The 13,139-nt window shown below is 36.2% G+C and overlaps 1 protein-coding gene across 1 annotated transcript in view; it reads right to left on the bottom strand.

Moving 5' to 3' along the window:
* LOC128000105 (transmembrane protein 8B-like) overlaps positions 1-12,444 on the bottom strand; it is a 111,907-nt gene extending 99,463 nt beyond the window's left edge. Inside the window, exon 1 of the mRNA XM_052592236.1 lies at positions 12,255-12,444. Within this exon, the coding sequence (XP_052448196.1) occupies positions 12,255-12,339 (85 nt within the window). The 5' untranslated portion in view covers positions 12,340-12,444. The remainder of the gene's footprint in view (positions 1-12,254) is intronic.
* Positions 12,445-13,139: the final 695 nt, after the last annotated feature.

The following is a 13,139-nucleotide window of genomic DNA, read 5'->3' on the forward strand; positions in this document are numbered from 1 at the left end:
ATATTGATTTGTACTTATAGCATGACATCTTTTAAGACCTTAAATGCACAGACCTGCACAGGATGGTATTTTATGCTCAATGGCAGAGTGAGTCATTAAGACACACCTTTGCAAAGAGGAGGCAGAGAGCACAGCTCGATAAGTACTCTCAAAGCTGGTGTAAAACCAAGGGTAAATATGATTTGCCATTTATGACCGGTGTTAACCCAGTGCTCTGTAAATAAACTTTATGGCACAATTGGTTTTAATACTCCAGCTGTGCATCTGAAAACTTGGAATGCAATTATCATAAAGTGGAGAAAATGTCATTACTCCAGTCTTCAGTGTCACATAATCCTTTAAAAATCATTCTAATATGCTGATTAGGTACCCAAGAAACATTTATAAATATTATTAATAATGTTGAAAAGCTGCTCAATATTTAATGGAAATGGTAACACCTTTTTTACAAAATTCATAATATGAAGTTAACAACAAAAAAAGCATTTATTCTAAATACAAATTTTGATCAAATGAATGCATTCTTTCTTTAAAAAAAACAATTTCTGAGCAGATGCCAAATATTACTTGGTCTCTGTGACGGTCATCCTGAAACACTGGAAAACTCCCAAAACCCCAGAGCTAAAAGAATGGGTCAACATAATGACTAAGACAGCTTTGTATGAACGTTTGCTTTATAAACTGCATAATAAGCATAAAACAAGGGCCCCTGTGTGTATTCCGGTTTGGGAAGATTTTTGGTCTTTTGTGACACTGTCTACACAATCATTTTAATTTTATTATTATTATTATTATTTCTTTCCCTATTTAGTATTCCATCTATCTCTGTCAATTTCAGCACTGTGTTCTAGCCTAACATGTAGTATTTGTATAAATCTGTATTCCATGTTTTGTATGATATTGACTCGTACTGGACAAAAAAAAAAAGCTTACTGATCCCAAATTTTTTTAAGTGTATGCATTTTAAAGGTTTGTACAGACAGTGAATCATGCATTATTAATGCACTGACAGCATCTAAAATTTAAGCATTCTGTGCATAAACAAAATGTACAAATATCTACAAATTCTGTTAGCTACTTGAATATTGAATTAAAGGAATTAGGGTTTATTGTGTTTAAATCAATGACACCATATTTTATTTAACACAAGAAATAATAATAATAATAATAAAATTAAAATGATTGTGTCATGTATGTATATAATTATACCAAAATATACCAAAATATTTATCAATTGTAATATAAATATAATAAAAGGGGACTGAAAAATATTTTTAAATTTCTAGAGCTGTGCATACTTAAAAAAAAATAAAAAAAAAAATCATATTGTACTTTTCTGTGTAAATCAAATACCTATGAATAATGAGATCTGGCTGTTTTTTTGCACTCCTAATGTGCTTTCTTTCTCTCTTTTGATGCAGAGCAATGCAGATGAAATTGCTAATAACCAGCAAGAAAGACGAGCAATCTCATCTTGAAATAAAATGACGAGGTAGCAGACTAAAAGATAAGACGTGAGATAATCAAGGACAAGGGTTTTTCACAGAAATGAGAAGAAGATGATGGGGTAAAAAGTAATCCAATTAAGTAGCTCCCGAGAGGGAGGTCAGCACAGGATTTTATTAGGGTTCAGAGCAGGTCATTAAGCATTTATAACTTTTCAGAAATGCAATTAGATGACTACGAGGGACGTTTCTTTCGGTTATTATCCAGTAGCTTTCGACCGAATGACTTGTGAAACCCATCAGTCTCTGTGGTGCAGATCTGTCAGAGGTGTTATGGTGGCCTTTCTAATATGTTCTCAAGCTCCTGGGGTAGAAAGCCACTCACAGAACGACGCAGAGCCCAATGATACGATGTCTGCAGATTAGCACCCTAGGGGTCACACTGATCTCCAGCAGCATGAGGAAAGTCTCTACCCGTGTTGTGGGGCTCACTGCTGTTACAGAGTTTCTGTAGGCTAAAGTGGCACAGGTTTGATTGAAAACACTGCTAGCCTGGCAATCTCTGACAGACACATGGACAACATTTCTTTCCGGAGGATTTTATTGTTTCAGTTTCTTGTGTAGAAGTGCTAAATGGGCATCGCTTAGCTGAACAATAATATGTTATAGCAGAGTAATATATATAAGAATTACATTAATATATATATATAACACACATGCACACAAACACACGCATATATATATATATATATATATATATATATATATATATATATATATATATATATATATATATATATATATGGTAACAGTTTAGTATAGGGAACAATTCTCACTATTACTGTGACTAGTTGCTTATTAGCATGCATATTACTAGAATATTGACTGTTTATTAGTACTTTTAAAGCACATATTCTCTATATCTTACCAAATATTAATAAGAAGTAATTAGGATATATTAAATGTGTGTGTTGGTAACCAAATAGTTTCTGGTAGCCATTGACATTCATAGTATTTTTTTTTCCATACTATGAAAGTCAATGGCTACCAGCTACTCTTTGGTTACCGACATTCTTCAGAATAAAGTTCAACAGAATAATTAAACTCATACAGGTTTTGCACAACATGTGGTTGTGTAAATGATAACAGAATTTTCATTTTTGAGTGGACAATCCCTTTAAGTGATGATTTGAAACTATTTTAATGTACTATACATATTTCAACTTGGATAAACATGCAAATGTCTATTATTTTATCATACACAAATGGCTGACTCAAACTTAAACAACTGTAATCCATTAAAGAACAAATACATTACATGAAAAGGCCGCCAGCGTGAAAATGGCACGGCATAAATCCAAAATAGCACAACGGCACACTTCCTCTCAGCAGAGGTATGTTAATTGCCTTCTAAACAAGCGTTGTAGCATTGTTTTGAGTGCTAGCTCACAGGTGAAGGATTTGCTTCTGAAAAAAATATATATTTATATATATTTAATGTTCACTCTTCATCTGTCAAACCTATAAAAAGAGCAGGCCTGCCAGGCCCATTTACTGCTGCCAAAAATGAAGCCTTGTCTCTGGCGTTTGGCATATTGCACCTGACAGGACCCAGGGCAAAGACCGAGAGCCAATTTCAGCTTCTTGGCAGGGCTGCAGTGAGAGTTCGGTGCGGCCTTGCTGAAAGGTGGAAGAATGTAATAAAGAAGATGTGAGGTTTTAATATTAATGTTAGCAAGGGTGAAAATGGAGACATAGGATCAGGTATGAACAATTGAGAGGGCACTCGGAGAGGCCATGAAACGAGATGGCGGTGAGCCCTAGAGATTGGAAAGTGTTTGCCTGCTGAGTCGTTTGGCTCTGAGTGCTGAGGTCTTATTGACTGATTGAAGATCGTGGGACAAAGTGTGCAAAACTACCCACACACTTCAATCAACCAATATTCAAATGCTATAAAAATGTCTTTGAAACACAAATGTGGTACATTGGACGTGTAGCTTTGGCCTGTTGAAAACGCTGTTAAATTTATTAAAATAACTTTCTGGGTTTAGTACAAGTTTAGTAACTGACAGCATTTGTGGCATAATGTTAACAAAATCAATAATAATAATAACAAAATAGAATGTAAAATTGTAAATTAACTTTACACAGAAATTGTTAAAAAGTGATTTTTACTTTAGAAGCAGTATTTTAATGCTTAAGGATCAGTAAACATACCACAAGTGTTCTCGATGGACTTTAACTTGTACTGAACCTGAAATATTTCTTTAACAAAAACAAAAGCAAAAAAATACAAATATGAATCTACGCTACCATCTCAAAAACGACTGAACACGGTTTACTGCAGCACTGGAGTGATTTTAACTCAATGCCCTTATGCTCAGAGTCTTTTGCCTTCCTTTGACACAGACAGACCTCAAGGGGAGTTTCCTCAAGCCTAGGTGCCCCCCGTAGTTTACTCACGTCATGAATCATTCAAGGCATCGACTGCTGAATAAAGACCCACGCCAACTGCAGTGCAATCAGACCGCAAGGGTTCGGAAGTGTGGATGGCTCTGCCTTTAGGCACACAGAATAAATGTCTTAGAGGATAGGTACGCTACAAATGTTTAAAAAAGAAATGCCAATCAAACTTTTGATCTTTTACTCGAAACTACTTTTAAAGGTGATATCTGTAAACTCCAGTCAAAAAGAGATTTAGAAAAAAATAAAAATGCTTTTAGTAAAACTCCTAGAGTTTAGAATTCTTTCAAATAGAACCCTGCAGGACCAAAAAAAAAAAAAAAAAAGAATAAATACATCAAATGTACACACAACAACAACCAGCCTAAGGTGGTTTGCTAAATCTTAGCTAATCTCTCAACCTGGACAAATTGATGTTAAACTGATCTATAGATGGTTGTTCAGCCTGACCATGCTGGTCGCCGAACAGCTGAAAAGTGCCCAAAACCCCTCTTAAACCACCAATGAAGACAATCCTAACCAGTTTAGTCAAACTGGGAGACACTAGGGTTTTTCTTTTTCTTTTTTTCAGCAGGTAATGTAAAATGTCTAGATGTAGTTTTTAATATACCATAAAGCTTCCAAAAATGGAGATTTGCGAATATCATCTGTAATCATTATTACTACTACTATATAACAGCAATAAAACACAGGTCTGCATGTATTTTTACTGAACTAGAAATCCTTAAATTGTTTTTTAATTCAAAGCAAAAAAAAATTGTGAATAGAAACAATTCACTGTGCTAAAACACTAAAACAAAAATAATTAGACCAGATATACAGTATGTACACATCACTTAAAGGTTTAGGGTTAGTACATTTCTATGCTTTCATTCGGAAAGAATGCATTAAATTGACAGTAAAGATTTTTACTTTTTACTATTTTTACTATTTTTTGAAGAGTCGTGTACATGGAAATTATATGATGGCCAATAAATGAAAAATGATGATCACACAAACAAACTGCACTTGAATACAATTGTTAGTATTAAAAAGTTCACAAAAACCAATGAACCCCATAAAACTGCTAGAAAACTGCTCAAACGGCACATCTGTAATTATTACAATGACTGAATGTCAGTAATAAAACATACATATTTATATTGCAGGTCTTCCCATATGTTAACACAGGCCAATTCAGGAGGCCCTTGTGGGGCCACTTTAGCCATTATGACTTGCCCTTTTGAAAGAGAGCAGCAGAAACGCCTGTGACACTTGGGCATTGCATAAGCAATCAAAAAAGAAAAAGCTCAAAAATACCACACTTCGAGATGTCGCTGCCCAGACTAGGGCAGTTGGAAATAAGCTCAACATCGTTGGCAGACACAAAAAAGATGCTCGCCCACACACACACACACACACACACACGCAAAGACTGCAGCAGCTCTGTGAATGTGCTGGAATCCCCTCTCTGCCTCTCTGTGAGCTTGATGTAAATGGGCCTCTGGTGCGTTGATAATAATTAATGATAATAAGAGGAATGATGAATGACATTGTTACTGCACTAGCAGACACAGCAGAAAAGTTCTCTGCTTTTTCTTTCTCTCAGTGACTTGTTCCCCTCCTCTCAACATCCAAATGATCCATCCACAATTTTATCTGTCAGGCCTCAGTTGTACAAACAGGCTCCCCAGCACACCAGCCGCATTGGATGTCCATAGGCAAAGCAGCTGTCAGCCTCACTCTCTCGCTTTCGCCTCTCTCAATTTCTCTCTCATGTCCTTGTCAATTTCTCAACGTTCATATTTACGCTCCCTCTTGCTTCCTCTTTCGCTGTTTCAGAGTAAATATACAGTATGACTTCATAGACATCCTAATGAAAAACGTGACAGGAACTGGCTTTAAGCACAGGCTCATTGGAAAAACATCCTACTTCCTACATTTTCACAAAACTCCCAAAATGTACCTACGGTATATATAAAATCCATTGCAGTTTCCATTGAAATTTGGTAAAACACCAACAACTTTTATTCCTTTTGACACAAATTATCATTACAAGAGCAAACTATTGATTAATAAACACTTATTTTCATGCAGTTCTTAGCAAAATGCTATGTTATGACCCCAAAACACTTTTACCATAGTACATGACTCGTAAACGAATAGATTTTTACAGTCACATTATATAATTAGATCTATTTATGGTGTATAGTAAACTTGCTCAGTAGCTCACCTGGTATAGCATTGCTCTTGTGATTGCCCTGCGAGTCTCGTGAAACATGAGTCATGATAAAAGTGCGCTAAGACTAGAAGCAATCTAAAATGGCATGACTGCTGCAGTAAACGGATTTTCAGTTACGTTAAGGGTAAGGTTTACTGTAGTGTACTCTATTTTTTCAAAAACAATAGAACACTGACCTAGACCTTTTAGATCTCTTCACCGGACAATTCTTTTCTGAACAGCTGTAATATGTACAACATTGAATGTAATAAAACATTGCCAGAATCATTCTCATCTGTTTTGAATAAAACTGAGCGCACTTTTAAAACAAACTATCCCTTTAATAATCACACACACACTGTGTCACCATGTCCTTCTCTCTTATACAGACCAAAAGCAGGTGCTTTTCTCCCCACCAAGAGTAGCACAAGTTCCCAGAGGAAACTTTAGTTAGGCTGGTGCTGGATTACATGTGGATTAGTGCTCCTAATGGCCCTGATCTCTCCTAATTCCCATCAATCCTTCTCATCTGAAACATGAAGAACTGAAAGAGAAATCAAAAAAAAAAACAGCTTAAGTGATTTGGAGATTCAGTATGTGTTGATTTTTCTGTACAACAGAAAAGCGAAGCTGCTCTTTAACGATTTTCAATGCTTTTTTTCGGTAAGCTGTTGAACTCAACACATTCGTAATCAAGAACAGAGCCTATTGAAATCGAAAACGTTCTGCTAATTAATGTTTGCTTGAGGACGAGACAAGTGTGTCGCAGTAACCTTTCACAGCAAGCGATGTGAACTGGAGGATATAGTGTCATGGGGAACGAGAGTGTGACTGAAAAAAAAGAAGTGATAGGAAATCTTGATGAAGGATAGAAAGCTCTTTCCCCCTGGTAGCAGTTGGTGACTCAGTAAGGGTAAGGATGTGCCGAGCCGAGTGCAATTAGCAAAGTGGCCCTAATGCCAAAATCACACAGAGAGGAGCAGAGGATGACAGACCAGCCCTCTGGAGTAGAACACAAGCCTCTGTGTCGTATACATCGCACCAAATGTGTTCTCATTCCAACAATAGAGAGAAGAGTATTGCTGGTTTAAATTGAATAAAGCTGCTGGATCAGAAGGTGGCACTCAAAACAAATGCAATCTGATAATGCAATACTCCTCTCTACTCAATACGTCTAATGTTGGTGTTATGCTCGAAAGCGTTTAGAATCACTTCAGCTGTCACTTGCTCAAGTGCAGTCACTGTCAGTTAATGGATGCCTTTATAATTTGTTTTGGGTTTTTTGTGTTCCTTAAAGTGATTCCTGACAAAGATAGCTTGGCAGTAATAAATGGCTAACAGGGTGTCTGATGCCGATATAATAATGTCCAAGTCATAAAACTCTCATCTTCACCAATACGCTAAAACCGAGAACATCTTAGGCTTCATCAATGTGATAATGTTCAACCAACATTATGACATTATCACGTGACTACAGTAACCTTTGTGCTGTTTTTATATATATATATATATATGTACATATATATATATTAAATGCAGCAAATCTTTACACAAAATAGAAATTTAAAAACTCAACATTATCAGGTCAAAGGCAATGAGTAAATACACAGGAAATACATCTAATGAATAGGTGTAGTTAAGAACCAAAATCTAAATTATTTAACCAGCTTTCATTTGATTATACCAACGCAGTTTATTTTCAAGTGTCAGATCAGGTAGAAAAAGCTCCTTATCCCTTCAACAGGCCTCTCAAGCAGCACATTTTAAGTCATGATATCATGTTGTACTGAACTCGGCCTGATTTATCTGTATGTCGAGTTAAGCACAAAACATATTAGTTATCACTGCACAATATACACATTTCCAGTTGGTTTAAACATATGAAATCACTTATATCATGTGTGACCATTTTCACAAATCTTTCTCAAGCAATTCTATTTTTATGCAATATAACTTCAAAGAGCTTTGTTTTGATTTTTGTCTGGTTGTGTCAGTTAACAACTACACATTGTGCACTTACATTCAGAAGCTTTTCTTCCAGCAGTTTCTCTGACAAAGCAAGAAGAATTTGATTTAAGCATTCATTACATAAAAGGCAACAGACCTAAGGACATTATTATTCTCAATAAAGGGAAAAGCCACAAGGTTGCCCCAATCGTAAGATGTTGAGGAACAGAGAGAGAAAAGCTAGAAGGTTTCCATGTGTAAAAATCGAGTTTATCCAGGGCCGCATTTATTATTGATAAATGTTTTTGTTGTTCCTTTTTTTTTACTTTAAGATTTTCCCACAGTCCAGATACACATGACTCAACCGTCTGAAGAACTTTTTGACAGTGCTCAACAATTTAGACATCACAAAAGCAGACTTCCATTAGTTAGCGAAGACTTTGAGATTAGCATCTTGGTGCGGTGCATATTGAATTATGCGATGGCATCGCATCAATCAGAGAGCAGTGACGCGCATTCATCAGACTGAGCAAAGTAATGAAGCCCTTAATTCTCCCTGCGGGTTTGTTGTGGCACTGTTCATCTTGCAGCGTTTTAATTGATTTCGGACTTGCTCGTGAGTAAAGGTGATATGCTTAGCTGCATGGGGACAGCTGGTGGAACCAATGTTTATGCTGTGTTATACAGGAGTGTAGAGCAAAGGCATGAAGACTTTGTAGAATATTATTTCAAATTCATACGAAATGTTAGTAGTCACTGGCTATAAACTATAAGACCTTACACAAAGGAACTGAAAAGACAATTATAATTTTGCATATTTGATAAGTAAAGTATATTTGTATAGTATAGCATAGTAAGTACAGTATAGCCATGGGTTTCCTCAGGAATTTCCTATGGGTTTTCAGAATACCAGTTTTGATTAATGAGTGCATAGTTAACATTACTTAAAGAGACATAATTGACACAAATTCATTCCCTTCAGTGAAATTTGAAAATGTTTTTCTTTATTCTTATTGTCATATTGTCAGCATCAACAACTTTTTTTTCAAGGCAAAATCAAAGTATTTTTAACAAATAATAGACAATATTGCAGTAACAACTATATAAGATCTTTTAATTTGATATTTAATGAAATTCCTAAAAGTTTTAAATTCTGAAATTAAATTCAAGTAAATTAACATCCTTTGTGGCCATTGTAGCTTTTGTTTAGCAACTTACATTTATAAGAACGCAGTGGCTCCATAATTCATATTATGACATTTTTTACACTTTTTAAGCTATAACACAAAAGATGAAAGTCTCTTCAAATAAAGATAACCACAGACTTTTTTCTCTCTATTTTACTCATAAATATTAAATCATAATCCATAATTATGAACCATTTAAGATTAATAAGTAAAGAAATCTAAAAACCCAATTACAATATACTGTATATAACTAATTGCTTTTTTCCTCTTTTGTGAGTCGCTTTGGATAAAAGCATCTGCTAAATGCATAAATGTGAATGTAAGACCCGACAGGAAATTCACAGCCCAGATTAGCTGGGCATTAAACTGACATCACATCTAAACTATTGGCTTCACAACAGGAATAAATCTTAATTGGACATTCAACATCTAAACCAGGGGTTCCCAAATTTTTCAGCCCACGACCCCCAAAATAAGTGCCAGAACCTCGGGACCCCCACTTTTCTCTGAGGTGGTTAAATTAAACAAATGTTTTTACACAATGGTGCAAACGCAGCATTATGACATCACAAAGGAACACAACAGTCTAACAATGATAATATTATTTTATAGTAAATTACTAATTACTTACATTTCAACATTAATCTTACCTAATTAGTTGGGTGGGCAACATGCTGGAGTTTTATTTTTAATTCAACCTATTTTATTATTATTTTTTATTTATGGATAAAATATGCTACTTCTAATCTTTTTTAAATTATTTGGTTTTTGGAAATCATCTTGCGACCCCCTGGGGGGTCCCAACCCCTACTTTGGGAACATCTGATCTAAACTACAGCTGCTGGTACAGATGAGCCAGTGCTGTTGCCATCCTCATACATTAAACTGAGTTCGACTCAATAATAACACGCCACCTACTTACACAGTAAATCTGAGTGTTAAGTAATGTTCTACCACTCAGTCATAAGCTTCCCTTCACGGGTCACATCTCAGCATAATGAGAGTTCACAAGCATGCTTCGTTTTAACAGAAAAGTCAATCTCACACTCAAAACACTACAAAGCTTTGTTACACACAAACACACATTGTCGATAGACGGACAGACGGACGGACAGACAGACAGACAGACAGACAGACAGATAGATAGATAGATTGATAGATAGATAGATAGATATTCAGTGATATACCAATGTATCTAATTATTTTGAGCAGAAAAGCATGCTTTTTAAAAAATAGACATAGGATCAGATCAGACCCGGTCAAAACATTAAGTGTGTGTGAGAGCGACAGTCAGATTCAAGAGAGAACAACAGAGACAGAGACAGAAACAGAATCGGTAGGCTAAGGGACTCTTCTCTCACTCTTTGTCTGTGTCTGTCACAGTGAACTGTTTTCTTTGGTCTGCTCTGACTCGTTCTCCCATGAGACTGGATGGCTCATTGGTCTTGCTCCTTTGTGCTAGCATTAGAGTATCACTCTGTTCCTGCCGCTTGTCAATACTGTGATCAATGCGAGCATGCAGCCAAGTCCTGTGACTGGCGTATCTCCTTGCAACGTGTTTGGTGCCCTGTTAATCAAGTGATGTTTATGAATTGCTCATGCATTATGAATCTCATCTGCTGTAAGTAAAGTAGACAAATAAAAAAGAAAAAGCTATTCACTGGAGGAAATGGAAAACATTTTCCACAAGAGACAACATATCTTGTTGCAGATGCACTGCAGTTCTGTACAAAATAAAAAGTGAAACATTTTTTTCTTCAGGAATAGCTGCATATATATATATATATATATATATATATACATATATATATATATATATATATATATATATATATATATATATATATGTGTGTGTGTGTGTGTGTGTGTGTGTGTGTGTGTGTGTGTGTGTGTGTGTGTGTGTGTGTGTGTGTGTGTGTGTGCATTCATCACACTTTCAACCACTTTGCATTCAAAAAATCTGGAACTCTAAAAACTCATAAAAGCAGATAGAAATTACAGGATTTGTAAGTGGACAAAAAATTGTTATAATGATAATAATAATATTAACATTTTACAGTGTAAAAAAAATATCCTTTTTTTTTCAAACAAATAACTGCACTTTGACCTAGTAACATTTCCAAAAAGCACCAGCAAATATCTAGTAATAATTTATTATTTAGGTTTTTGATGTGTGCTACTGTTCGTTATCATACAATTAACCTTAGTGTACTGGAATAGGGTTTAAAAATAGAGTTTAAAAGACAACGAAGACCACAGTGCCTGTTATTCCTGTCGTAGTTAAGAACGGCAAGAGATGTGAAGTCAGTGTCGGAGCTCGAGTAGCTACAGCTGACACTAAAGCAGCACAGCATCCATCAGATGGTACTGTCTCGCTCTGGTAGCCAGATGAACTTCCTCATCGATGCAATCTACACAAATGCATCTCGAGATAAACAAGAAACAACTCGGCGCTCTTCTCTCGCTACCAGAAGACTAGAGGCAAGTCTCAAAACTTACACGCTTAACATTAATAAGCAATATTTTGTCTACATATTTCCCCTGATACTATGTGAATCTCGTTAAAACTGATTATTGGCTACATTAGAATAAACTGAGTTAAAACAACATAGGCCAGCGTGCATTAGGAATATAAGATAATAAAGTGTGTTCCGATACGGAACGTGATACATAGCCTAGTTACTTTGCTCTCAGTTAAGCCCGAGATTATGATAGAAGTCTTGCTAGACATAAAGAAGCATCCACTTCTCGCGCGAAGCTCCTCAAGAATGTAGCACACTGTAGTCCGTGCTTTATTCTCGTGGATGTGCATAGGACAACATTAAAACACAAACAAGACAACAGCGCAAAGAAGAAACGCATTCCACCTGCTGGTTGGCCAAAGTGCACTAGCACTGAATGTGATATAGGCAACGACCAAGCCATCCAGAGAAGTAGTTCAGCACCAGCACAAAGGACAGCTCCACTGCATCAAGATAGAGATCGCACTTCAACCCTCACTGAAAGACTCACCTCCGAGAGAGCAGAGCAAGGTGTAAACAAGCAACAGGATCTCCAGACGGCCCATCCCCGACCTAAGCCCTTCCAGCCACCACATCGTGATAAACTGACTGTTTACGCCCCGGCTGCACGGACGCGATTTTTATATCGCTACGCTTGTCCACATTTTCAGCTCTTGCAACGGACCAGCTGTTCGCGCATGACGTAATAGCGAAGAGGCTATTCCGAGAAAGCCCCGCCCCTTCTCGGCTGTGATTGGAGGTTCGCCACACATCCATTCAATTGATTGGAGGACGAGAACGTCAGTCAAAGGGACAGGCGTCTCGTTCTGTCCTGGTAGGAGACATGAGTGGTTTTCCGACAAATGAACAGCATTTCAAGTTTACTTCCTCAAGAATATCCAAGAAAGGGTTTTTTCTAATGATTGGAATTTAAAGCAACAGCTACATGATGAGGAGGAATGCGCTGAATGTTATGATTTCTCTTTTTCCCACTTGAATTGTAACTGTAGCGTTTTTTAATTTGTATTACTTCATAGGTAAACAGAAAATAAATTCTATTTTTGTAGTAAAGAAATATGGTTTGCTTTGATATAATATTAATTAGATTTCGTGTCACACATTTGTGTTGTAGACGAAGGCCAATACTGCCATCTAATGACCGCTAGCTGACTGACACTAGCACTTTCATCCACGAATATGCCCTCTGAAGCAGTAAAAGCACTGGTTTACTTAAAACTTTTTACAGTGTACTGTATATGTTCCTAATTTTTTCTATAAGACTTTATTCTATAAGTTCATTTATTTCAGTAATTCAACTCAAATTGTAAACCCGTGTATTAAATAAATTCAGTGCACACAGACTGAAGTCATTTAAGTCTTTGGTTCTTTTAATTGT

Source organism: Carassius gibelio, chromosome A5 (genome assembly GCF_023724105.1).
Source record: "Carassius gibelio isolate Cgi1373 ecotype wild population from Czech Republic chromosome A5, carGib1.2-hapl.c, whole genome shotgun sequence".
In the NCBI taxonomy this organism is placed as follows: Eukaryota; Metazoa; Chordata; class Actinopteri; order Cypriniformes; family Cyprinidae; genus Carassius; species Carassius gibelio.